The 26395-nt window shown below is 44.0% G+C and overlaps 1 protein-coding gene across 2 annotated transcripts in view; it reads left to right on the top strand.

Annotated features, from left to right (window-relative positions):
- tp73 (tumor protein p73) overlaps positions 1-26395 on the top strand; it is a 222544-nt gene that overhangs the window by 191220 nt on the left and 4929 nt on the right. For both annotated transcript variants that reach the window (XM_078425078.1, XM_078425079.1), the window contains 8 exons: positions 8322-8508; positions 10026-10141; positions 12957-13066; positions 14598-14740; positions 15546-15634; positions 21611-21735; positions 23164-23309; positions 26120-26276. In XM_078425078.1, coding sequence (XP_078281204.1) covers positions 8322-8508; positions 10026-10141; positions 12957-13066; positions 14598-14740; positions 15546-15634; positions 21611-21735; positions 23164-23309; positions 26120-26276 — 1073 coding nt within the window. The remainder of the gene's footprint in view (positions 1-8321; positions 8509-10025; positions 10142-12956; positions 13067-14597; positions 14741-15545; positions 15635-21610; positions 21736-23163; positions 23310-26119; positions 26277-26395) is intronic.

Genomic DNA, 26395 nt, shown 5'->3' with positions numbered 1-26395 from the left:
GGTAATACTGAAATTTATAATGTGCTTTGATTCCTTTGTATAATTATGCATTTAAATCCCTCAGTTTTCTATTCACCTATGCAGAGGTGACTTACCCTTGAGTGTGTACCCCTATTTCCAGAAATGTAATACTGCACAAAATAATCCATATTAAACATTTGCTGCTTGTCAGCATATTCTGCTAATCCAACCGTTTTTCTTTGAAAGGTCTGTTCACAGTCTGAGTCTGCCAAGTCCCCCTGTCTGCTGGAGTAATCCACAGCTGCAGGACATCTATCTGCAGCATCAAAGGTCTCATTCAACTCTGATTCTCGTCTATCAGTCAACCTTTCAACCATGCTGTGATCAGCCCTTGTGTACCAAATAACCTAACATTTCTAACAAGCAGCTTTTGAAAATCCAAATATATTACAGGTACTAGATCATTTTATCTATCCCATTAGTAATTTCTGCAACAAACCCAATTTCTTTGTTGATTTAATTAACTTGTTGCATTTTGCACAGTCTGCCAGGGCAGGACGGTAGGAGTTTGGAGCAGAGGGTACTTGTACTAAGAGTACAAGTACATAGCTCCCTGAAAATGGCATCACAGGTAGATAGGATGGCTTTCAGCGCATTGGACTTCATCTATCAGGGAACTGAGCTTAGACGTTGGGACATTACAATAGTACAGAGTTGGTGAGGCAGCACGGAATATTGTGTTCAGTTTGGGTCACCCTGCAAAAGGAAACACTGCACTTGCTGGAAAGGGTGCAGGGGAGATTTATGAGGATGTTGCAAGGATTTAAGGGTCTGGTCAATCGGGAGAGGTTGGGCAGGCTAGGACTTGATTCCTTGGAGGGCAGGAGGCTGAGGAGATAGTATAGAAGTGTATAATATCCTTAGGAGAATAGAAGTGGTGAATGCACAAAGTCTTTTTTTCAGGGTTGGGGAATCAAGAACTAGAAGGTATGTTTAAGGTGAAATGGGAAAGATTTAATAGGAACCGAGGGTCAACCTTTTCACATACAAGGTGGTAGGTATATGGAACGAGTTGCCAGAGGAAGTAGTTAAGACAGGCACAATAACAGCATTAAAAAGATAATTGGAAAAGTACATGGGTGGGAAAGATTTAGAGGGATATGGGCCAAAAGCAGACAAAGAGGACTAGTTTAGACGGGAAATATTGGTTGGCATGGACGAGTTGGGCCAGTGTTATGACTCCATGTATTTGAAATATGACATTTCATTTTCAATGACCCCATCTTTCCCCCGAGATCTTTCATGTGAAGTTGCAGTTTTTAAGTTATTTGAACTACATTTTTGGTTTGCAGCTATTTTGCCGTGTAGTTTGTTCGAAAAATTATTATTAAATGATTTCAATCCTTTCCTTTCACTTCATCCATCTTAATCCAATGTTCGACCATTTATTCCCCCAACCCCCAGCAGTTACATACAGGTGAGATTAAAGGGTGGCACATTTGCGCAGCTGATAGACCCATGCAGCACTGGAGACCTAGGTTCGATCCTGACCTTGGGTGCTGTCTGTGTGGTGTTTGCACATTCTCCCGATAACCATGTAGGTTTCCTCAGATGCTCCATTTTCTTCCACATGCTAAAGGGTTTGTAGGTTAATCGGCTTCTGTAAATTTCCCCTAATGTGTCTCGAGTGTATGAGAAGGTGGGATAACATTGAACTGGGGTGAATGGGTGATCGGTGTTCGGTGTGGACTTGGTGGGCTGAACAGCCTGGTTCCACGCTGTTTCTCCAAACTAAACTACTGTAAACTGAAGGATCAGGCTTTCACACACAACCATCCTGCTAATGTGTCAAATAAATTGGATTTGTGTGGAATTTGCATGTTCTCCCGTGACCGTGTGGGTTTCCTCTGGGTGCTCCGGTTTCCTGCCACATCCCAAAGACATGCGGGATTGTAGGTTAATTGGCCTTTGTAAATTGCCCCGAGCATGTAGAGAGTGGATGAGAAAGGGAACTGAGGACATACAACTAATGTGACCAGGTGATCGATGGTCAAGCTTTATCCTTCAATCAATTCAATTAATCAAAATTTGGGAAGTTTCATAATAAAGGCTAAACATACTCCCAGTCATTTATATTTCATTTCTGTTTAATATCAAGTCCTCGCTGAAAGTCTGGCATCTCTCACACCGTAGTTCACAGTGACCTTGGATTTGCAGCACCCTTCGGAGTTTCCAGTGGACTTTTCAGTCTTTTCCTTGAAAGGGTTGAAGTGAACTCTGGAAAACCCATTTCTGAGCGCAGTTAGCGATGGTCATGTTGTTTGCAATTTTCAGACTCTGGATATTTGTAGTTACTTATAAAAATTTAAATTAAATTAAATTCGAGAATCCCAAGCTAATTTGCAAGAAAGGTTCCCTATTATTTACAAAAAATTGTAAACAGACCACCTTGCCCACGCAGCCCACATTGACATTTATTTTATGTGTGAACAGTAATTCCAGACAGATGTATTTTGCATGTGTCCCTGAACCTTCCTTCAAATACTCATTTAACTTATCTTTAAATGTTGGTGTAGTCCAAATGGATTGGACAAGAGTTTGGTTTGTTTAGTTTACTTTAGAGATATAGCGCGGAAACAGGCCCTTCGGCCCATCGAGTCTGCACCAACCAGCAATCCCCGCACATTAGCACTATCTCACACATACTAGGGACAATTTTTACATCTATACCAAGCCAATTAGCCTAAAAACCTGCGCGTCTTTGGAGTGTGGGAAGAAACCAAAGATCTCGGAGAAAACCCAGGCAGGTCACGGGGAGAACGTACAAACTCTGTACAGACAGCACCCGTAGTTAGGATGGAACCCGGGTCTCTGGTGCTGCAAGCGCTGTAAGGCAGCAACTCTCCCGCTGCGTCACCATGCTGCCCGTGTGTTGTATTTATAAATACTGACAGAATATTACTACTCATGGGCAAAAGAGAAAAATTATATTCTTGAACAGCTCCTGGTGTAGACACAAAATGGTGGAGTAACTCAGCAGGTCAGGCAATATTTCTGGAGAAAAAGAATATGTGACATTTTGGAAGGACCTCTCAGTCTGAAGAAGGGTCTCGACCCACAACGTCACCTATTCCTTTTCTCCATAGATGCTCCCTGACCTGCTGAGTTACTCCAGCTTTTTGTGTGTATCTTCGGTGTAAACCAGCATCTGCAATTCCTCACCACATCTGTTGTAGAAATGTCCCACATTGGCTCCAATAATATGAAAGGATTACTGGTGTGGAATAAGAAAATAACTGCAGATGCTGGTACAAATCGATTTATTCACAAAATGCTGGAGTAACTCAGCAGGTCAGGCAGCATCTCGGGAGAGAAGGAATGGGTGACGTTTCGGGTCGAGACCCTTCTTCAGACTGGTGTGGAATATGTTTTTCAGCACAAGGGATATCTCTATCTGTGATAAACTGAAAGTATCAAGAGCCAACCTGTTTAATGACATTGTTAGAATTTTCTGGAGTTGAGAAAGGAGATAATGCATTCTATCAGTCAATTAAACCACCTTAAACCATTTGACATAACATATCACTGTGGTCATTTTAACCAACATGCCAGACTCTCTGCACCAGTAATATCCCACTGGTGGAAATTAGGTAAATTTTAGTGTTAATTGAAGGTGTGATGGCCAAGATTATACTCAGTTGTCCTTCAAATTGTGCTGTGGAATATATGACAACTATTTGTTCAAAGAAATAGACAGACAGGTTACTAATCTATCTTGCAATTTAAATGTATTACGACGCCGCCAATCCACAAATCAGTATAATATTCCAAAAATGTGATCTTGCATGAACATTAATTGGTTATATTTCAACACCCACTGATCTACCACACCCTTACCACAACAGAAATTAGACAGATTACAGTTGATGAAGGCAAGTTAATCACAACTCACAATTCTCAAGCCACTTTTCAGAGACAATACAATTTGGTCCCTCACATTATGAGGGTGCAGCACACTCTATTGTAGCACTGGAGCAAATAGCTAGATTAGGTTCAGGACTCTAGCGTGGGGCTTGTGCTTTCCAATATAGCCTCTTCTGACATCGATATGATCATGAATTCAAGCATAGATAGTGGTGCAGCTACTTTACAGCTCCAGAGATCCAGGAGCTAGGACATTCTCCCATGCCTTTCGGATGTCCGATTTTCACCCATATCCCAAAGTTATGCGGGTTGTTAGATTACTAAGTCAGTGTAAACTGTGCCTAGTATGTAGGGGTTTATAATGTTGTTGGTGGTAGAATCAGGGAAAGTTGATGGAAATGTGTAAATAATATATCATAATATATATTAGTGTAAATGGGCGGCAGTTAGTCATCTTGGATAAAGTTGGCCAGAAAGCATGTTTCCTTGTTCTATGATTCTTTTGAAACTGTATCTAATTGCGCCTTTCATTCTGAAATGTGTTAACCTCCACTAGTGACATTTACAATAATCTACCGGAAGAATTGGTGTTTAGAAATATGATGATGAATGAGGGCTGAATCTATTCAAATATATCAGATCCAAAATGGGGTTAACAGACTAGATGAGATGTTTTCACTAGCTGGAGAGTCATGAACAAGGGGACATAGTACAAAATAATGGTGATTTAAAACTGAGGCTAGAAATTTCTTCTCTCACAGGGCAATGAATCTCTGGAATTCTTTGCCAGAGAGAGTATTGCGGCTACATCATTATTGGTATTTAAGGTGGAGGGAGATCTATATTTGGAAGGTGGAAGAACTGGCACAGAAGCAGGGTTGAGGCCAGCATAGTCCAGCCGTTATCAAACTGACTGGCAGGGCAGGCTTAAGGACTTCCTCCTGCTCCTTGTGATGCTGAACAAATGCTGGAGAGCTAATGCGCAGAGTCCTTGCAACTAGATTTGTCATGCACTCTCACCAGGTGACCACACAACCTGTATGAACACAGGCCAATTGTTCAAATGAGGAAGCATTGTAACCAGCTTTTGTTAGATTTGTGCTTTGCAGAGGTCAGCAATGAGCATTTGAAGCCTATCTGAAAATCTCTGCAGCCCATGGCCTGTGGGCTAATTCTAGCACTCCATACTCATGCTCTTGTTCAAACCACATGTCTTAGCGCTGGTTTCAGGCATTGGTTTGATCACACGTTTGATTGCCCATGTACGACAAGTTTTCTTCATCAGGTCTCCAAATGGTAGTCTGGTGGAAAGTTAATCACAATTTATAGCCTTTTAAATACTATCATTTAAATCTATTAATCTACATGTCTGTATAAATATTAGATGGCGTCAGGAAATCATATGCTGCAGCTGCAGTACTGGGTACCTCTCCTCATGCCAAAACACGCAAGTGATCATGTGGAGGCCTCCATGCATTGAACTGCGCCACCCATCAGTGAAAGTAAAATACAGGAAGTTAATTTCAAAGTCAGGAATACTGCTTAGATTTCAAAGACCTGTAACTGGAAACAACAGATGATTTTCTCGCTCTTTGACATGATTAAACATGTTCAACTTCATTTATGATTTAAGTAAAATAGCTATGGAACCCTGACTAAAACAATTTTCATCTTTTTATATCAGAGCTCTGCTTGTATCTTGTATATTAGAATTCCTGGTGCTGTGGACATGACAGTCGGAATCTAAAGTCAGTGAGATCGACGAGGCAATAAGCATGCAATGCAGAACCCCTGCATTTGTTTCTTACCAAGTTGTCACGTGGCCACCACAAACACAAGGCATAGGTAGGAAGAAAGAGAAGCCACAACTCCCTGAATGTTCACCTATGATCAAAGTGGAAAGTATACGTGTTTATAACACGTATACTTTACACAATACACGTATACTGTACACAATACTCCAGATGTGTTTTCAAATACACAGGACATGATGTTAAAATCCAAAGTGCCAAATGTCAACTTGCTCCCGGTGATGATGGGAGGCTTATGCACTCACCTATGTTGAGAAAGGCTGGGCGGACACGACATTGGGGTTATCAAGTGGGCACCTACTTTCATCGACGTTTCGCTGATTGGGCCCACGACGTCTCCAGTAGGCTCAGCAGTATGTTCTGGCGTGCCAGAACCACCATCTGGCATCTGCCTAGCTGGCTTATTTGGAAGACCAGATGGGGTCTTTCCTCTTCAGCCAGAGCCACAGGCTACTCCGCTCTGCCACCCCTGATGTTTCCTTGATGGCCTGGCGTAGGGCTTGCAGAAGAACCTCTTTACTCCCAACCTGAAATCCTCTCGTTATGAAGGCCAACATGCCATTAGCTTTCTTCACTGCCTGCTATACCTGCACACCAACTTTCAGTGACTGGTGTACAAGGACACCCAGGTCTCACTGCACTTCCACCTTACAGTAAAGGTTTGTGTTTGTCTTTGATCTGCAACTTCCAATGTTGCTGCAAACATTAATAAAATGATCTCTAAATTATGATACAAATGAGTAAGAAGGGTAGCTAATGTTATCAAACTTTTCAAGAAAGGAGCGAGAGAGAACACGGGGAATTACAGACCAGTTAGCCTGACATCGGTGGTGGGGAAGATGCTGGAGTCAATTATTAAAGAAGTAATGACGGTGCATTTGGATAGCAGTAAAAGGATTGGACCAAGTCAGCATGGATTTATGAAGGAGAAATCCTGATTGATTAATCTTCTGGAATTTTTTGAGGATGTGACAAGTAAAATGGATGAAGGAGAGCCAGTGGTGTATCTGGACTTTTAGAAAGCCTTTGATAAGGTCCCACACAGGAGATTAGTGGGCAAAATTAGACCACATGGTATTAGGGGTAGGGTATTGACATGGATAGAGAATTGGTTGGCAGACAGGAAGCAAAGAGTAGGAATAAACGGGTCCTTTTCAGAATGGCAGGCAGTGGCAAGTGGAGTGCCGCAAGGCTCGGTGCTGGGGCCGCAACTATTTACAATATATATTAATGATTTGGATGATGGAATTAAAAGTAGCACTAGCAAATTTGCAGATGACACAAAGCTGGATGACATTGTGAACTGCGAAGATGATGTTCGGAGGTTGCAGGGTGACTTGGACAGGTTGAGTGAGTGGGCAGATGCATGACAGATGCAGTATAATGTAGATAAATGTGAGGTTATCCACCTTGGGGGCAAAAACAAGGAGGCAGATTATTATCTCAATGGTGTCTGATTAGGTAAAGGGGAAGTGCAACGAGACCTGGGTGTACCTGCACACCAGTAGTAAGCATGCAGGTACAGCAGGCAGTGAAGAAAGCTAATGGCATGTTGGCCTTCATAACAAGTAGATTTGAGTATTGGAGTAAAGAGGTCCTTCTGCAGTTGTACAGGGCCCTGGTGAGTCCACATCTGGAGTATTGTGTGCAGTTTTGGTCTCCTAATTTGAGGAAGGACATCCTTGCTATTGAGGTAGTGCAGCGTAGCTTCACAAGGTTAAACCCAGGATGGTGGGACCGTCATACGAGGAAAGATTGAAAAGACTAGGCTTGTATTCACTGGAATTTAGAAGGATGAGAGGGGATCTTATAGAAACATATAAAATTTTAAAAGCACTGGACAAGCTCGATGCAGGAAAAAGTCCCCAATGTTGAGGGAGTTCAGAACCAGGGGCCACAGTCTTAGAATAAAGGTGAGGCCATTTAAAACTGAGGTGAGAAGGAACTTTTTCACCCAGAGAGTTGCGAATTTGTGAAATTCTCTGCCACAGAAGGCAGTGGAGGCCAATTCACAGGATGAATTTAAAAGAGAGTTAGATGGATCTCTCGGGGCTAGTGGAATCAAGGGATATGGGGAGAAGGCAGGCATGGGTTACTGATTGTGAATGATCAGCCATGATCACAATGAATGGCGGTGCTGGCTTGAAGGGCCAAAAAACCTCCTCCTGCACCTATTTTCGATTCTATTCTATTCTATTCAGATTGTGTTTTCAGTACACACACCATGTGAGACAAAAATAGTATGTCTACCAAAACTATTTAAAGCTGTATGAAATATTAACAAGCTTTGTGATCTCATGATGATGTGTTTTTACAGGGAACCCTTTGCAGCAGAAGCATCCCGGTCTCTACTGTAGAGAAACTCCAAACATAGTCCTTGGGTTACTTCACTGTTTCTTTAATTCATAAATTTAATTTTAATTTATTTAATTCATAAACGTAGGACTGTTTGGATAATTAAAAAATATGTGATGAATGAAATGTGCTTATCCTGCTCAGGTTATCCGGGGTTGTTCAACTCCACTACATCTGATGACTACATTTCATCTTAAATTACTGTGGAAGAGGGGGAGGCATGATGCAGAGATTCATGTGTATTACTGACTGTGTCATATCATTCTATAGCATTCTCCACTGCTGAAGAAACTTTACTGTCAGATTGCAAAGACATGTCCCATCCAAGTGAAGCTGACGTCGCCACCGCCTCCCGGCAGTGTTGTGCGTGCAATGCCCGTCTACAAAAAGGCTGAGCATGTGACTGAAGTGGTGAAACGCTGCCCCAATCACGAGCTTGGCAGAGACTTCAACGATGGTGAGTCTGAAATGCAGTGCAATTTCTATCCCTATGGGGCTTCTCTGTGCCCTTGGTGCGTGGCATGTGGGAGTGCTGGGTGATGGTGAAGTGTGGCAGGCCAGGCAACATCTGTAGAGGGTAGACACAAAGAGCTGGAGCCACTCAGCATCTCTGGAGAGAAGGAATGGGTGACGTTTCGGGTCGAGGCCTTTCTTCAGATGACTGATTATTCTGACCTAAAACATTGTCTACCCATTCCCTCCAAAGGTGCTGCCTGACCCACTCAGTTGTTCCATCATTTTGTGTTTTCCCCAAGATTCCAGCACCTGCAGTACATTGTGTCTTATGTACTCAATTCCCTCATGTTGTAGAAAAACTATTCTATTTATTTATTTATAATAAATAAAGTGTGCTTTATTTATTAGTTGCATCTTTTATCACGTACTTTCCATTCTAATGAGGATTGGTTGGACCATGTTAACTGGAAGCTCACCTTCTGTACGAAATATTAAGCCCCGTCAGTTCTTCCTCCCACAGCCCAAACAATGGTGTTAATATAAATATAAATTCCAGCCCCTTCCCATACTGCAAGGGCCCTGTCTGCATATATCATCTCCTAGTTATGGTATATTCCATTACTTAACAGGCAAAGTTTCTCCCAGTTTCATCCAAACCAAATTCACACTTAACTATGTAAATTACTATATCACAGTGAGGAATGTGGGGAATCCATTGTGGTGGATGTTTATATTAACTTTTATGTAGTTGTGTGTCTTGTTGCTTTGGGATGGGTTGGTGCTTTTATCCCTGGAATGTAGGAGGCTGAAGGGTGATCTTATGGAGATATGTAAAGTCTTGAGAGGCATAGATAAGTTGGATGATCACAGACTTTTTCCCAGGGTTAGGGAGTCTAGAACTAGCGTACATAGATTCAAGGAAGGAGGGGGGGGAAAATTAAAGATAACCTCAGGGATAACTTTATCACACACGATGGTTGGGATGTGGAACAAGTTGCCAGAAGAAGTGGTAGAAGTGGGTACAATTACAGTGTTTGAAAGACATTTAGATGAGCAGATGAGTAGGAAGATTTTAGGATATGGGCCACATGCAGGCAAATGGGATTAACTCAGGTAGGCAACTTGGTCAGCATGGATGAGTTGGACCAAATAAGCAGTGTCCATGCTATAAATTCTATAACTCTATGACTTTTTGGCATTGAAAATAATTAGTTCACCAGTCTGAAGAAGGGTCTCAACCTGAAACGTCACCAAATCCTCTCCATTGATGCTGCCTGTCTGGCTGAGTTTTTTGGGTCTATCTTAGTTCATTACAGTTCAGTCAGTACAATGAATACCCTCACTCTAATTATTGATATTTTATTAGAGATGGATATTTAAATGGTAAGTGCTTCATTATCATCCAGATGATATAATCATGTTATTAGGTTCTCCTTTCCGAGTGAATATTGACTCTGTCCTCGTGAGTCAGCTCTGTCCTAGGCATGTTCTACCCTGTGTGTCTGTCCGTCCTTGCAGGCCAAGCAGCTCCGGCCAGTCACCTCATCAGGGTGGAAGGAAACAACCTCGCTCAGTACGTTGATGATGCCGTCACCGGACGGCAGAGCGTCATGGTGCCGTTTGAACCGCCACAGGTAGGTTAGACAATAGATAATGGACAATAGGTGCAGGAGGAGGCCATTGGGCCCTTAGAGGCCAGCACCGCCATTCAATGTGATCATGGCTGATCATTCTCAATCAGTACCCCGTTCCTGCCTTCTCCCCATACCCCTTGACTCTGCTATCCTTAAGAGCTCTATCTAGCTCTCTCTTGAATGCATTCAGAGAATTGGCCTCCACTGCCTTCTGAGGCAGAGAATTCCACAGATTCACAACACTCTGACTGAAAACGTTTTTCCTCATCTCAGTTCTAAATGGCCTACCCCTTATTCTTAAACTGCTTCTGGACTCCCCTAACATTGGGAACATGTTTCCTGCCTCTAACATGTCCAACCCCTTAATAATCTTATACGTTTCGATAAGATCTCCTCTCATCCTTCTAAATTCCAGTGTATACAAGCCTAGTCGCTCCAGTCTTTCAACATATGACAGTCCCGCCATTCTGGAAATTAACCTAGTAAACCTCAATAGCAAGAATATCCTTCCTCAAATCTGGAGACCAAAACTGAACACAGTACTCCAGGTGCGGTCTCACTAGGGCCCTGTACAACTGCAGAAGGACCTCTTTGCTCCTATACTCAACTCCTCTTGTTATGAAGGCCAACATTCCATTGGCTTTCTTCACTGCCTGCTGTACCTGCATGCTTCCTTTCAGTGACTGATGCACTAGGACACCCAGATCTCGTTGTAACTTGACACCATTCAGATAATACTCTGCCTTCCTATTCTTACCACCAAAGTGGATAACCTCACACTTATCCACATTAAACTGCATCTGCCATGCATCTGCCCACTCACACAACCTGTCCAAGTCACCCTGCAACCTCATAGCATCTTCCTCACAGTTCACACTACCACTCAGCTTTGTATCATCTGCAAATTTGCTAATGGCACTTTTAATCCCTTCATCCAAGTCATTAATGTATATTGTAAATAGCTGCGGTCCCAGCACCGAACCTTGCGGTACCCCACTAGTTACTGCCTGCCATTCTGAAAGGGACCCATTTATCCTCACTCTTTGCTTTCTGTCTGTCAACCAATTTTCTATCCATGTCACTACCCTACCTCCAATACCATGTGCTCTAACTTTGCCCACTAATCTCCTATGTGGAACCTTGTCAAAGGCATTCTGAAAGTCAAGGTGCACCACATCCACCGGTTCTCCCCTGTCAATTTTCCTAGTTACATCCTCAAAGAATTCCAGAAGATTAGTCAAGCATGATTTCCCCTTCGTAAATCCATGCTGACTTGGAACGATCCTGTTACTACTATCCAAATGCTCCGCAATTTCGTCTTTTATAATTGACTCCAGCATCTTCCCCACCACTGACGTCAGACTAACTGGTCTATAATTTCCCCTTTTCTCTCTACCTCCTTTCTTAAAAAGTGGGACAACATTAGCTACCCTCTAATCCACAGGAACTGATCCTGAATCTATAGAACATTGGAAAATGATCACCAATGCGTCCACAATTTCTAGCTGCACCTCCTTAAGTACTCTGGGGTGCAGACCATCAGGCCCTGGGAGTTTATCAGCCTTCAGTCCCATCAGTCTACCCAACACCATTTCCTGCCTAATGTGGATTTCCTTCAGTTCCTCCGTCACCCTAGGATCTCTGGCCACTAGAACATCTGGGAGATTGCTTGTATCTTCCTTAGTGAAGACAGATCCAAAGTACCGGTTCAACTCGTCTGCCATTTCGTTGTTCCCCATAATAAATTCCCCCGCTTCTGTCTTCAAGGGACCCACATTTGCCTTGACTATTTTTTTCCTCTTTACATACCTAAAAAAGCTTTTACTATCCTCCTTTATATTATTGGCTAGTTTACCCTCGTACCTCATTTTTCTCCGCGTATTGCCTTCTTAGTCATCTTCTGTTGCTCTTTAAAAGAGTCCCAATCCTCTGGCTTCCCACTCTTCTTTGCTTTGTTGTACTTCTGCTCTTTTATTTTTATGCTGTCCTTGACTTCCCTTGTCAGCCACGGGTGCCTTTTACTCCCCTTGGAATCTTTCCTCCTCTTTGGGATAAATTGATCCTGCAACTTCTGCATTATTCCCAGGAATACTTGCCATTGCTGTTCCACCGTCTTCCCTGCTAGGGCCCCCTTCCAGTCAATTCTGGCCAGCTCTTACATGCCTTTCACTCTGGAATGTTTCTGCAAGCAAGTAGCATTAGGCTGAATCACCCATTCATACTTTGCAATCGGAAGATCATTGATCAATGTGATCAAGAAGAGAATGAGCTCATTTGAAATCATTGCACAGTGTAAGTTTTCACAGATATTGATTTTTTAATATTTTTAAGATTCATTTAAATAGATGACATGGGGATATGTGGCAACCTGCTGTAATGTCCAATACATATTCTGTTTCCAGTATTGCAGAAATATCACTTAAAGATTAGCAAAATTCCTATGAGCTGGCTTTTTGATCAAGGAGTCATATTTTATGAAAGTACCTGCCTCAAGTACTGGACTGTTAATGTTACATTGACACCTCGTGCCAAGTATGAAATGCATATTGCAAGAAACTAGTCAGCATTAATTTAAAAGAAACTTAATAAGCAAAAGATCAGGAATTTCAACTATAGACATACCAATTATTTCTAGGTAATAGTGTATGTCAACATTAAATTCTGTATATTATTGAATTAGAGTGGAGATCTGAGATGACACTTATTTTCAGAATATAATTTTCATTGCAGATGGTTATACAATGATGCTGATTATTGATTAACATTCGTTGTGTCTTGGTGATTTGTTGATTGATGATTCCTCTGGTTTGGGCAGGTTGGAACTGAGTTCACTACAATTCTCTACAACTTCATGTGCAACAGTAGCTGTGTGGGTGGAATGAATCGAAGACCCATCCTCATCATCATTACCTTGGAAACAAGAGAGTGAGTGACTCTTGCTGTACATTCATTATGGTGGCCGGCAGAGTGGTAGAGCTGCTGCCTCACAGCGCCAGAGACCCAGGTTCGATCCTGACTATGGGTGTTGTCTACGTGGAGTTTATACATTCTCTCTGTGACCACGTGGGTTTTCACCAGGTGCTCCAATTTCCTCCTGCATCCAAAGACGTGGGATAATTGGCTTTTGTAAATTGCCCCTAGTGTGCAGGATGTGAAAGTGTGATAACATGCATCTACTGTACGGATGATTGATGGTCGGCATGGACTTGGTGGGCCAAAGGGCCTATTTCCACACTGTATCTTTAAACTAAACTAAAAATTTGCTTCTGTACCAACAATTCAGCATTTCAAAATGTACATTCTGGACGTAGAGCACAATATCCTCCTTTAGAAGTTATTCTAGCCTCTCGTGATCCACTGTACATTACATCCAAGTATAATGTCATTCTCATCATTGCTAATATTCGCTGTCCCAAGGGATCATTTTTAAACTTCATTCATCTACATATTTCTCCATAGTATATTATTGTCTCAATTGCCACCACAGATGGTGTCCTTTGTAAGTCTGTCAGTCTTTCCATTTGTCCCTCCTGTGCAGGTCCCGTCATTATTCACCTTCAGCTGATCGTTAGCACACTTATCAACCTCACCTCTTCAACGATGCGTTTAAATATCTAGCTCTGATACAAAGATGCAATACCATTTCTGCTTTGTGGAATGCTTTGGGAAATGTACCAACAATAAAGACTTTGTGTTGTTTTTGGGGCTGGAATGAGTTATGAGCAAGTTTTAAGTAATTGGATCAATGATAGAGGAAGAACATTCAAAATGCATCAAATTAATAGAAAAAAATTATTTAAAAAAAAATAAAACTAAAACTGAACTGCAGCGAAGCAGGAGATAAATAAATACTGAGTCCTACAACTCCAGAATCATGCTTGCTCACAAAAGCTTGTTGGGGATTCTTTCTTACGATATCTTAAAGTTCTCCATGTTCTCCAGAGATGTTGCCTGACTCCAGCACTTTGTGTCTTCTGTCGCTATATCTTGAAGTGTGTGGATCCTGGCGCCGTTGTGGGTTAGGCCCGAAGTGAAGTCCCCTGAGCTCACTCTCAGCATGCACTTACAGAATCCATAAGCCCACACTTCTACACCAATCTACACACAGCAGTTGACATTGTTGTTGGAACTAGCTGTTCTTCTTTGTATTGAAAACAAGGATTATTTGTTACACCAGGTGCTTTGCTAGTCTCGAACGACTCTGAGAAAGAAAAGTTTGTCTTACCTTCATGCTCATGAGGTCTCATGATTTACTGGCTCATCTCAGTGAGCCCAGTTTCCCAAGCACCTAAATGTTTTTCAAAAAGAGCCCGCATGCTTGACACCTGGTATTGTGAGCAGACTACTCCATTTTAGCTGAAAAGCCTGTTTTAACCTTTGCATTACAGGGACTGATAATAATCCTTGCACCTATCCAAATCACACCCCAATGAACACTTCCCATTATCTCCTTCAGTGGTCAGGTTCTTGGACGTCGGTCCTTCGAGGGACGAATCTGCGCCTGCCCAGGAAGAGATCGGAAAGCCGATGAGGACCATTACCGTGAGCAGCAAGCCATCAATGACAGCGCGGCAAAAAATGGAAATGGTAACAAACGCAGTAAGTCTGTGGGTTTGAACACACGTGAGCTGGTGGAGGGCAAGGGGCTGGTGTGGCATAGATGGCCATGGGTGTGTGGACTGGGTCTCGACCCGAAACGTCGCCCATTCCTTCTCTCCCGAGATGCTGCCTGACCCGCTGAGTTACTCCAGCATTTTGTGAATAAATGGGTTGTGACGGTGTGGACGATGGGTGATTGCTGGGTCATGATCAAATAAATGAAAATTGGTGGTTTGGTATCGCCACATATTGCTGTTGCTTTTCATCTCTTTCTCTTCTGTACCTTTCACTGGCTGGAGGTCTAGTCTGCTCTTGGCTCTCTGCTTGATTCACAGCAAAGCTGATCACTAACGAGGAAAAGTCGTCTTTTTCTCTTTATTTGCTTTGGAGTCCTAGTTTCTGCTTACCAAGGGGTGCTTGAGTCTGTGGCACCACAGGCACCGACTATGTGGTACCATGTATATGTCTTATGGTATATGAATATTGCACCAGCTATGCTATCAAGGTGCCCATTTCTTCACCCAGGGCATGATGAATAGTTGGCAGATGAATTTATGCTGTCCTTACCTCATAGGTGGGATTGAATGGTTGTGTGATCTCCATCAGCTGATGCCCGCAGCTTGTGTATTACCATATCATTACAATATCTTACACCCTTGTACAAAACTTACCATAAAAAAAGAATGTGTTATACAGTAGTTTCACCCTATTGTTGAATACAACTGAACATGGTGCAATCTATGGAATTTGAAATCAAAGACTACAGTTGTGAAAATTGACGATGCCCATATTTGCTGTTTTTCAGTCTTCAAACAGACTCCACAAACAGCACAGGGACCCAACGCAGGCATTAAAAAGAGAAGACACGGCGATGAGGAGTTTTTTTATATACCTGTGAGTATTCAGCTCTTTCCTTCAGCCAACTAATTACTGTGTGATATTCTGCCTCCTCTAACACATTATTTTCTTCAGAATACTATCAAGTTAATGTCTAAAGGCAGTGGAATTTCACATTTAAAGACATGAGTTTCTAAGCAACACTTAATTTGCTGGATGGAACAGGGAATAACTATATTATCAAGGTGCCCATTTCTTCACCCATAGCATGAAGAATATTGGCAGCTTAATTTATGCTCTCCTTATCACTTACAAAAGTGCATGTTGAGATGCTGGTCACTAGATGGTGACCACGAGCAGTAAACCTGGCCGACAATTTCCCTTCCCATTCCAGCACCTCAATTGTTATCCCTTATCAGCTGTAGCAGAAGATGGTAACTCTTTTACAATTTAGCTTTTCCAATAGATTTATTTATTTCTAATATCATATCATATATATATACAGCCGGTAACAGGCCTTTTCAGCCCACCAAGTCCGTGCCACCCAGCGATCCCCGTACATTAACACTATCCTACACCCACTAGGGACAATTTTTTTAAAACATTTACCCAGCCAATTAACCTACATACCTGTACGTCTTTGGAGTGTGGGAGGAAACCGAACATCTCGGAGAAAACCCACGCAGGTCACGGGGAGGACGTACAAACTCCTTACAGTGCAGCACCCGTAGTCAGGATCGAACCTGAGTCTCCGGCGCTGCATTCGCTGTAAAGCAGCAACTCTACCGCTGCGCTACCGTGCCGCCCTAGATCGTAGAAAATAAGAGATGTATGTGAAAAATGACATGGTGAGGTGCAGAAAGACTGGAGAGTGGCTAAAATTGTGCCTCTATTTATGAAGGGCTGCAAGGAAAAGCCTGGGAACTACAGACCAGTGAGCCTAACTGTGTGGTAAGCAAGCCGGTAACCACGACATTACTAGAGAGTATTCAGAGGGATAAGATATTGGATGGATGGGGGCTGATTAGGGATAGTCAGCATGGTTTAGTGTTTGTGAGATGAGTGCAGATGTCTAAATGGATTTCAGCAAGGCATTTGATGAGGTTCCACATGGGATGCTGAACATAGAAAACATAGAAAATAGGTGCAGGAGGCCATTTGCCCTTTCTAGACAGCACTGCCATTCATTGTGATCATGGCTGATCATCCACAATCAGTAACACATGCCTGCCTTCTCCCCATATCCCTTGATTCTGCTAGTCCCTAGAGCTCTATCTAACTCTCTTTTAAATTCATCCAGTGAATTCCACAAATTCACCAATCTCTGGGTGAAAAAGTTTTTTCTCACCTCAGTTTTAAATGGCCTCCCCTTTATTCTTAGACTGTGGCCCCTAATTCTGGACTCCCCCAACATTGGGAACATTTTCCCTGCATATAGCCTGTCCAGTCCTTTTATAATTCTGGAAGGAATTATATTCCTGTTCTGGAAGTTTAGATTGCATGGGATCTAGAGAGAGCTGGCAGACTGAATAGAAAATTAGTTTCATGGAAGGAAACAGAGGGTGATGTGGAAAGTTGTTTTTTTGGACTGGAGGTCTGTGACTGGTGTGCCTCAGTGATTGGTGCTAGACCCATTGCTGTGTAGTTTATATCAATGATTTGGATGAGAACGTGCAAGACTAGTAAGTTTGCAGGTGACACAAAAGTGAAGATGGTTATCAAAGATTACAGCAGGATCTTGATCAGTTGGGCAAGTGGGCTGAGGAATGATTAATGGAGCTTAATGCACATAAGTGTGAGGTGTTGTATTTTGTGGAAGTTAAACTAGGGCAAGGCCTTCATGGTGAATGGCAGGGTTCTGGGTAGTGTTGTAGAGCAGAGGGATCTAGGAGTGCAGTTAAATAATGTCTTGAAAGTGGCGTCACAGGTAGGTGACGAAGGCTTTCAGGCCATTGGCCTTCATCAGTCAAGGTACACAGAATAGAAGTTGGATTGTTATGTTACAGGTGTACAATACATTGGTGAGGCTACATTTGGAGTATTGTGTTCAGTTTTGATCACCCTGCTAAAGGAAAGATATTGCAACAAGGAACCACAGATGCTGGTTTAGAAAAAAAGACACAAACAAACTGCTGGAGTATCTCAGCGAGTCAGGCAGCATATCTGGAGAATATGCATAGTTGAAGTTTCGGGTCGGGACTCTGGTCTGAAGAAGGGTCCCGACCCAAAACATAAACTATCCATGTTCTCCTGAGATGCTGCCTGACTTGCTGAGTTACTCTAGCACTTTGTGTCTTTTTTGTAGGAAAAATATTGTAAAGCTGGAAAAACTGCAGAGAAGGTTTACGAGCATGTTGCCAGGACTAGAGGGCCTGAGGTATAGGGAGAGGTTGGGCAGGCCAGGAATGTATCCCTTGGAGCACAGGAGGATAATGGATGATTGTATAAAGGTATATAACTTGTTCCATACACCCACCATGAGGGCAATACAGGGGTAAATGCACACATTTACCCAGAGTAGGGTAATCAAGAACCAGAGGTTCTTAGAAGATTTAATAGAAACCTGAGGAGCAACTTTTTCACACAGAGGGTGGTGGGTGTATGGAACAAGATGCCAGAGGAGGTCGTTGAGGCAGGTATAAAAATAACAAAAAGACATTTGGACAGGTACGTGTTGTACAGTTCTGTGACATAAAATATTTCAGGATGCTACCATTTAAATTACAAGTTTCCAATAAAAGTATGAAATGTGAATGCTGAGAGCATGTAGATGTCCCACTTATAGGGAATGATCCAGATTTTTAGTTTAGTTTAGATATATAGCGCGGAAACAGACCCTTCGGCCCACTGGATCCGCACCGACCAGCGATTCCCGCACATTAACACCATCCTACACACCCTAGGGATGATTTACATTTATACCAAGCCAATTAACCAACAAACCTGTACGTCTTTGGAGTGTGGGAGGAAACCGAATATCTCGGAGAAAACAATGGGGAGAACGTATAAACTCCGTACAGACAGCACCCGTAGTCGGGATGGAACCCAGGTCACCGGCGCTGCATTCGCTGTGAGGCAGCAACTCTACCGCTGCGCCACCTTGTCGCCTAAGATGGAAGTTTAAACATTGTAACTTAAGAGAGGGCTCCAGAAGGAAGATATTCCCTTGAATTGTAAAGAATGTCTTGGTCAACAGAATAATTTACTCTTTGCAAACTGCACCCCAAAACTTAAAACATTACTCTTAATTAATGTATGTACTGGTCAAAGTGAAGAATTTAATGCATTAATGGAGCGCCACCTACATACTCCAGACCACCATAGGCTGACACGGTGGTACAGATCATCAAGCTGCTGTCTCACTGATCCAGCAACCCCATCTCACGAACTAGACCACTTCCCTTTTACCCAAGACTTCCAGCTCAGTTATGGAAGAAATTCACATCCACTTTCTGTAACGTATTTTTCCTAAGTTCTTTCTCAAATCAGAATATATTCCTCAATGACTTCCAGCTAAAATACATCTGCCCATCTGATGGGGACGGTGACTTCAAGTGGTGCTCATCTTTCATCATTTTGAGTCCCACACGGAGCCAGGAATTTACTCAGCACTGCATTAACACCTCTACCTGAAGTCACAATTAGTAGACAGGCCATCGTTGGCATGCCATCGACATCAGTTGCAGTATATTGATATAATTCCATATCAAGATCCACAATTCCTTTTTCAGGGACTTTTTCATTTAACAAAAGATCATTTTGCAATTCCCAGTGTCAGTACACAAGCATTTCTTAGATCAGGGATAGAATGGCTTCATTCTGTACCCCTACAAAGTGCCCTATTCCCATTCTCAGAAGAGCAGACCCTTAACAGCTTGACAAGTCTTGTTCCCAGACCTGGTATCCTCAAGGCTTTACAGCTTAGTAAACTTAGTACACTGAACTAGTTAACAGTACACTTAACTCAGTACACTTAACTAGTTAACTTAGTACACTCAAGTGCCAATTAGTGCACCAGCTTCAGAATTGTTTGTGTAATGACCCCAAGGATATTACTAGAGAATCACAGGTGCAATTTAGTCATGGAAAGGATTCCAGTGTCACATGTCCATCACCTTGGCAAAATGACGTGCATGTCATGGAAAACAGGCGCTTCAGCCCAACTCACCCACGCCGATCTAGATGCATATGGGCGGTCCTTTCTGCTCTGGGGCTCAGTCACAATATTACAAATCCTATCATTTGGTCCCACGATGAAATTCAGTTTGTATGTGTTTTATCATGAATGAATGAATGAATAAGTTTATTGGCCAAGTATGCATATACAAGGAATGTGCCTTGGTGCTCCGCTCACAAATGACAACACAAACATACAGTTAACAATTAAGAATAAAGCATAACACATCAAAACAATAAGGATACAACATTACGGTCTAAACATGTGGGTGAAAATAAACCAGAGCAAAAAAGAGACTACAGACTTTGGTTATTGAGTAGAACTACCACTGGTGGAAAAAAGAATGCTACGGTTCTGGAGGCTGCCAACTCTTTTCCAGTTTTCCTTCAGTATGAGTTGCACCGACAATTTGATTTCATGCTCTCAAAACAAGTAAACTCTGCTCGTTCAATGATTTCAGCCATGGTTGTGGTTAGGGTGGGTGTTACATTTAGTTCAAGGCATGGGAAAACATCAGCCAAGACTCTCTCTTGGATAGTGATGTCCTATTGTAAACTATGCTTGGATGAGGACAGGCGTTAACACGTTTATGCTGTCTGACTAAACCTAGATGGGGGAAAATTGGTGGAAAAAACCCCCCAAAACAACAGCTATTTCTTAGAAGCATAGTGGTAATGTTGTTGTTCGTCCTTCGGGTTCGAAGATGAACATGACTTCACTTTCAATCTTATTATTTCGACCGCTGATTGTGATCGCCGCCAGCCGTACGCTGGCCGAGGTTGAAGTCGTGACTTGCGCTTGACTTGGATTTAAGTGAGGGGGAGTTGCGCAGATCGGCGGCCTCATTCTCTCGTCCTGGCCTATCAGGTTCCAGCAGCAAGACATAGTGGGGACAGCTGGGGACAGGTCAGGATGCAGTGGATGGTCAGAAGTGCCCTACGTATCTCACTCTGCCCTGTTTGCGCTCCACGACGCTTTGCTGGGATCGTCTTTCTGCCCGTTGAACCTTCTGGTGGTTTCCTCTGCGCAATCCGCCGAACCCAGGCGTCACGTGCTAGGTAGACAAGCCCCAAGCCCAGGCGTCACGTGCTAGGTAGACAAGCCCTAAGCTGCTGGAACCAACGACTTGCCGACTGTGCTTGTGGCATGCACACAAGACAGTGGAGACATCGTGGGGGCGGGGGTAGTCCTGCAGCTGATCCCACGGCTTGGGGGGACGGTCGAGACCGGGGCGGTTCTCTCCGGGCGGTGGTCTGTAGCCCCACGGGTGGGGAGGGGAGTGCTGTCCGCCGGCTGCTGCTGCTCATCAGCCCCGGGTACGGGCCCCTGGCTGCTGCTGCTCATCAGCCCCGGGTACGGGCCCCAGGCTGCTGGCTGCTGCTGCTCATCAGCCCCGGGTACGGGCCCCAGGCTGCTGGCTGCTGCTGCTCATCAGCCCCGGGTACGGGCCTCAGGCTACTGGCTGCTGCTGCTCATCAGCCCCGGGTACGGGCCCCAGGCTGCTGGCTGCTGCTGCTCATCAGCCCCGGGTACGGGCCTCAGGCTGCTGGCTGCTGCTGCTCATCAGCCCCGGGTACGGGCCTCAGGCTGCTGGCTGCTGCTGCTCATCAGCCCCGGGTACGGGCCTCAGGCTGCTGGCTGCTGCTGCTCATCAGCCCCGGGTACGGGCCCCAGGCCGCCGGCTCAAGTTTCCCCGGGGCGCCGGCGAGGCTTCTGTCCCGGCCCGGGAGACCCGGCCTCCAGTCGCCTCCAACCGGGCCATGCTGCCCGCGTTGTACGAGGGGTGGCGGCCATGGTAGCGTGGTGGGGCGAAGGTGGTAATGTATATATATGATGGTCTCCATCTTTTGCTGTAGGTACGAGGTCGAGAGAATTTTGAGATCCTCATGAAGATCAAGGAGAGCCTGGAGCTGATGGAACTGGTACCTCAACAGCTTCTTGACTCATACCGGCAGCAGCAACAGCAAATGCTGCAACGCCAGTCAGTACTCAGACTCCTAACATGCTTTGTTTACTGTTACTTGTGCCACAGAATTATAGAGCCATACAGCAGAGAAACAAGTCCTTCAGCCCACCAAATCTGCATCAACATTAGACACCAATTTATACAAATCTCACAGCAATTTTTCTCACATTCCCGTTAACATACTGGATTCGCACACTCACACACCAAATGCGATTTATAATGGCCATTTAATCTAACCACAAATTAATATTTGTGAGAGCATCATAGTGTCATAGAGTGATACAGCGTGGAAACAGGTCCTTCAGCCCAACTTGCCCACACTGGCCAACATGTCCCTGTTACACTAGTCCCACCTCCCCACGTTTGGCCCATATCCCTCCAAAACAGTCTATCCATGTACCTGTCTAAATACTTCTTAAACGTTGGGATAGTCCCTGCCTCAACTACCTCCTATGGCAGCTTGTTCCATACACCCACCACCCTTTGAGTGAAAAAGATCCCCCTCAGATTTGTATTCAATCTTTTCCCCTTCTACTTAAACTTATGTCCTCTGGTCCTCAATTCCCCTACTCTGAGCAAGAGACTCTGTGCATCTACCCGATCTATTCCTCTCATGATTTTATACACCTCTATAAGATAACCCCTCATCCTCCTGCACTCCAAGGAATAGAGACCCGGCCTACACAACCTCTCCTTATAGCTCAGACCCTCTAGTCCTGGCAACATCCTCGTAAATCCTCTCTGTACCCTTTCGAGCTTGACGATATCTTCCTTTTAACATGGTGCCCAGAACTGGACACAATACTCTAAATGCTGCCTCACCAACGTCTTATACAACTGCAACATGACCTCTCAACCTCTACACTCAATGTTGGAGGAAACTGGCGTACCTGGAGGAAACCCACACTGTCACATGCAGTACAGGCATACTCCAGCAAAGGTCCAAACAAATTTCCCTCACTCCCAAATCTTCTCGCTGATTTCAACGGTTAGGCATCAGAATCCATTTTTGGTGGTAGGCCTTTGCACAAGTTTTTCCTTGCACAGAACCTAACAACACACAAGATGTGAGAAACAAGATACCCTCTAGATCACAGCCTCACAGCCGCGTGATTAACTGCAATATAGCCAAACCCAGACTGAGTCAGGAAAGGAACGTGAATATATAGTTGCTGCATTCCCAGCCAAAATGGAACAGCTTAATGAGATGAATCATCTTCAGGACTGGCAACTGCTCTGGTTATGTCTCTCTCTTGCTTGATATAGCATGAAAATTGAACCTCGGACCTTCCCGCTCTCTGCAGTCCTATATTATACTCTTGTACAGATTTACTAAGTGTATATGAGAATAGTCAGAAGATTTTTGTGGCTGTGTAGTGCATGAGGTGAATTTTTGTTCCTAAAAACCCAAACATTTCTGAATTCTGTTTTTGGTTTGAACAGGCAGCAGGCTTCGTCATGCTATGGTGCGGTGATACCTCCCACAAATAAGGTGCCCAATATGATGAACAAACTGCCCTCTGTCAACCAGCTGGTGGGACAGCCTTCCCAACACAGTCCAAGCACCTCAGCCAGCCATGGACACATTGGTAAGTACGCAACCGCGTTCTGTACTCTGCATATTGTTTGTGTGCCTTTTAATGTCAGGAATCAGAATTTCTTGGGAATGAAATGTCTTTACTCATCCATCCCATCAGTGCTGCCTGACCCCAACAATATTCTGAAGCCCAGAATCAACACATCAGCCCAGCTCAGTGTTTCTACCGTTCTTCAATTTTCATTACGGTGTTCTCTCTTTTATCCATACGTCACGACATTTTGATTGATTTTATTGTGACAACCTCAAGGCATGGAGCCAAGCGTTAAACATTTTGAGATTGTACAACTAAGGTTAAATATTTAGGATTATGGGAAAATTGAGAAAGTAAGGACCTCCTTACTTACAATGTCACAACATTGTTGTGACCTCCATAACGAAAAAGAAGGTATTTATTCACAAAATGCTGGAGTAACTCAGCAGGTCAGGCAACATCTCAGGAGAGAAGGAATGGGTGACGTTTCGGGTCGACCATTTTTCAGACTTCTATCCTGAGATGCTGCCTGACCTGCTGAGTTACTCCAGCATTTTGTGAATAAATACCTTCGATTTGTACCAGCATCTGCAGTTATTTTCTTACACCATAACCAAAAAGGTTGACAAGGGTAGATGTCATTATGGACCTCAGGAGGACATCTGCTAAGGTTCTGCGTGGTAGGCTTCTCTGGAAGGTTAGATCGCATGGGATCCAGGGAGACCAAAGCTGACTCTTTGACAAATTGGCTTCATGGAAGGAAGCAAAGGGTGGTGGTAGAAGATTGTTTATCGGACTACAAACCTGTGATTAGTGGTGCACTTCAGGGATGTTGCCAGGACTAGAGGGCCTGGGCTACAGGGAGAGGTTGGGCAGGGTAGGACTTTATTCCTTGGTCTGCAGTAGGCTAAGTGATTACGTTATAAAGGTGTACAAAATCATGAGAGGGATAGGGTGAATACACAGGGTCTTTTACCCACAGTAGAGGAATCAAAAACCAGAGCACATGGATTTAAAGTATGAGGGACAAGATTTAATAGTAAGCTGAGGGGCAACTTTTTCACTCAGAGATTAGTGGTTATATGGTATGAGCTACCGGTGGAGGTAGTTGAGGCAGGCACTATAACAGCAATTATAAAAACTGGACAGGTACATGGATAGACAAAAGTGAGAGAGATATGGGGCAAATACAGGCAAATGGCATCCAGGTAGATTGGGCATGTAGAAATAAGGAACCGCAGGTGCTAGTTTACAAAAAAAGACAAAAAATGCTGGTGTAACTCAGGAGGTCAGGCAGTATCTCAAAAACATGGATAGGTTACGTTTCATGTTGGGAGCCTTCGTCAGACATTTTGGTTGGAATGGATGGGCCGAAGCATCTGTTTCTGTGCTGGATGACTCTGTGACTATGATTTGAGGGGAAGTAGAGATAATCCAGGGAATTATAGGCCTGTAGGCAATCCCCCCTCCCCCTGGGAAAGAGATCGGAGAGGATTGTTTTGGGTGGGATTTACTCCCATTGGGTGGTGGTGGAGGAAAATACGATCATGAGATTTATAATGCTTTTAGACAGGCACATGGATATACAGGGAATGGAGGGATATAGATCACGTGGAGGGAGCGGATTAGTTTCGCCTGGCATCATGTTCAGCACAGGCTTCATAGGCCAGAGCCTGTTCCTGCGCTGCACTGTTCTATGTTCTAACTCTTTCCTGCTCCTTACTTCCCTTCCAAACAGAGACATCACCAGCAATGTCCTGTTTCACTCTCCTCATCATCAACATGCCAGCCCATGGGGACGTCAGACAGTTCACCCCCGCATCACTGGGCTGGACCAATGTTCAGCCTTCGCTCAGCCAGCTTCCTTTGAGGATGCATTGGATCCTCCTTCATGGCATCCTCTCCAACCATGGCACAAACCCCACACCCTCATCCCCCTCGCCCTCCCCGTCCCCTTCCCATCCCCTCACCATCCCATCCACAACCCCCTCCCCTTCCCATCCCCTCCCCATCCCCCGCGCCATCCCCGTCCCCTTCCCATCCCCTCACCATCCCCTTCCCATCCCCTCCCCATCCCCCTCGCCCTCCACATCCCCCTCCCCTTTCTATCCCCTCCCCACCCCCCTCCTGCAGCACAGAGAGTGAGAGGTATTCAGAGAGGAGCCCCCCTTCACTCCTGTGCACATTCTGAACGTAGCACAGTGAAATCATCAATCTCCATCATGCACAAGAACGTTATTTCTCAACATGCAATCTTACAAGTGTGTGCGAAGGATTTCAGAAGATGCAATTCCTCAGTTACAGAATCACCCTTAAGCTTTCTTCTGCAGGTCTATTTAAGTATTTTAATTAAAAAATCAGCATTACTAGAGGCAAGCATGCCAATCGCCATTGGGGTTAAGCAATCAGAGGATCAGAGCTGGCAAAGGGAGGAGGTGACAAACAAAGGATGAGGGCTGACGGTTGATGGTCAAAGTGTTGGCCAGGGGGAGGATGGTAGATAGAGCGGAGCAGGGGTGAAACGTCACTTGTTCCCTTTCTCCAGAGATGCTGCCTGACCCGCTGAGTTACTCCAGCTTTTTGTGTCTAAAATAGTTATAATCATGTTTTACAGTTTTTAATTGCTTAGAACAATAATATGCTGGATTCAATCATAATTCTAAGATTCCATTTTCTACCCAATGTTTGGAAGTAACTGCAGATTGTAATGCAGACCTTTCGCATTTGAAAACTGAATAATTTGGGGCAATAAAAAGATCAACGACTATAGAAATGATGATTGAATTTGGACCTTGCCCTCAGTGTTGTGACTGTGCTTCCATTGACAGGTCCGACTATAATGAACAACCACCATAATCACCACCACCATCACATACCAACCAATGGCAACATGAATGGAGGGAATTCCTCTCAGCCAGCAGGCATGGGGCCTGCCTCACACTGTACCCCTCCTCCCCCCTACAATGCAGACCCAGCTCTAGTCAGGTAAACTGCCACCGCTGTTACACCACCTATTCTCATGTTGACCAAGGTCATGTGCACTGTTTATTTTGCTGAATGGATATCATTTAACCTGTTCAGTGCCACCCCCGAGAATACTCGGG

This window comes from Rhinoraja longicauda, chromosome 30 (assembly GCF_053455715.1).
Source record: "Rhinoraja longicauda isolate Sanriku21f chromosome 30, sRhiLon1.1, whole genome shotgun sequence".
Taxonomy (NCBI): domain Eukaryota; kingdom Metazoa; phylum Chordata; class Chondrichthyes; order Rajiformes; family Arhynchobatidae; genus Rhinoraja; species Rhinoraja longicauda.
This window is presented reverse-complemented; position numbering and strand designations above follow the sequence as displayed.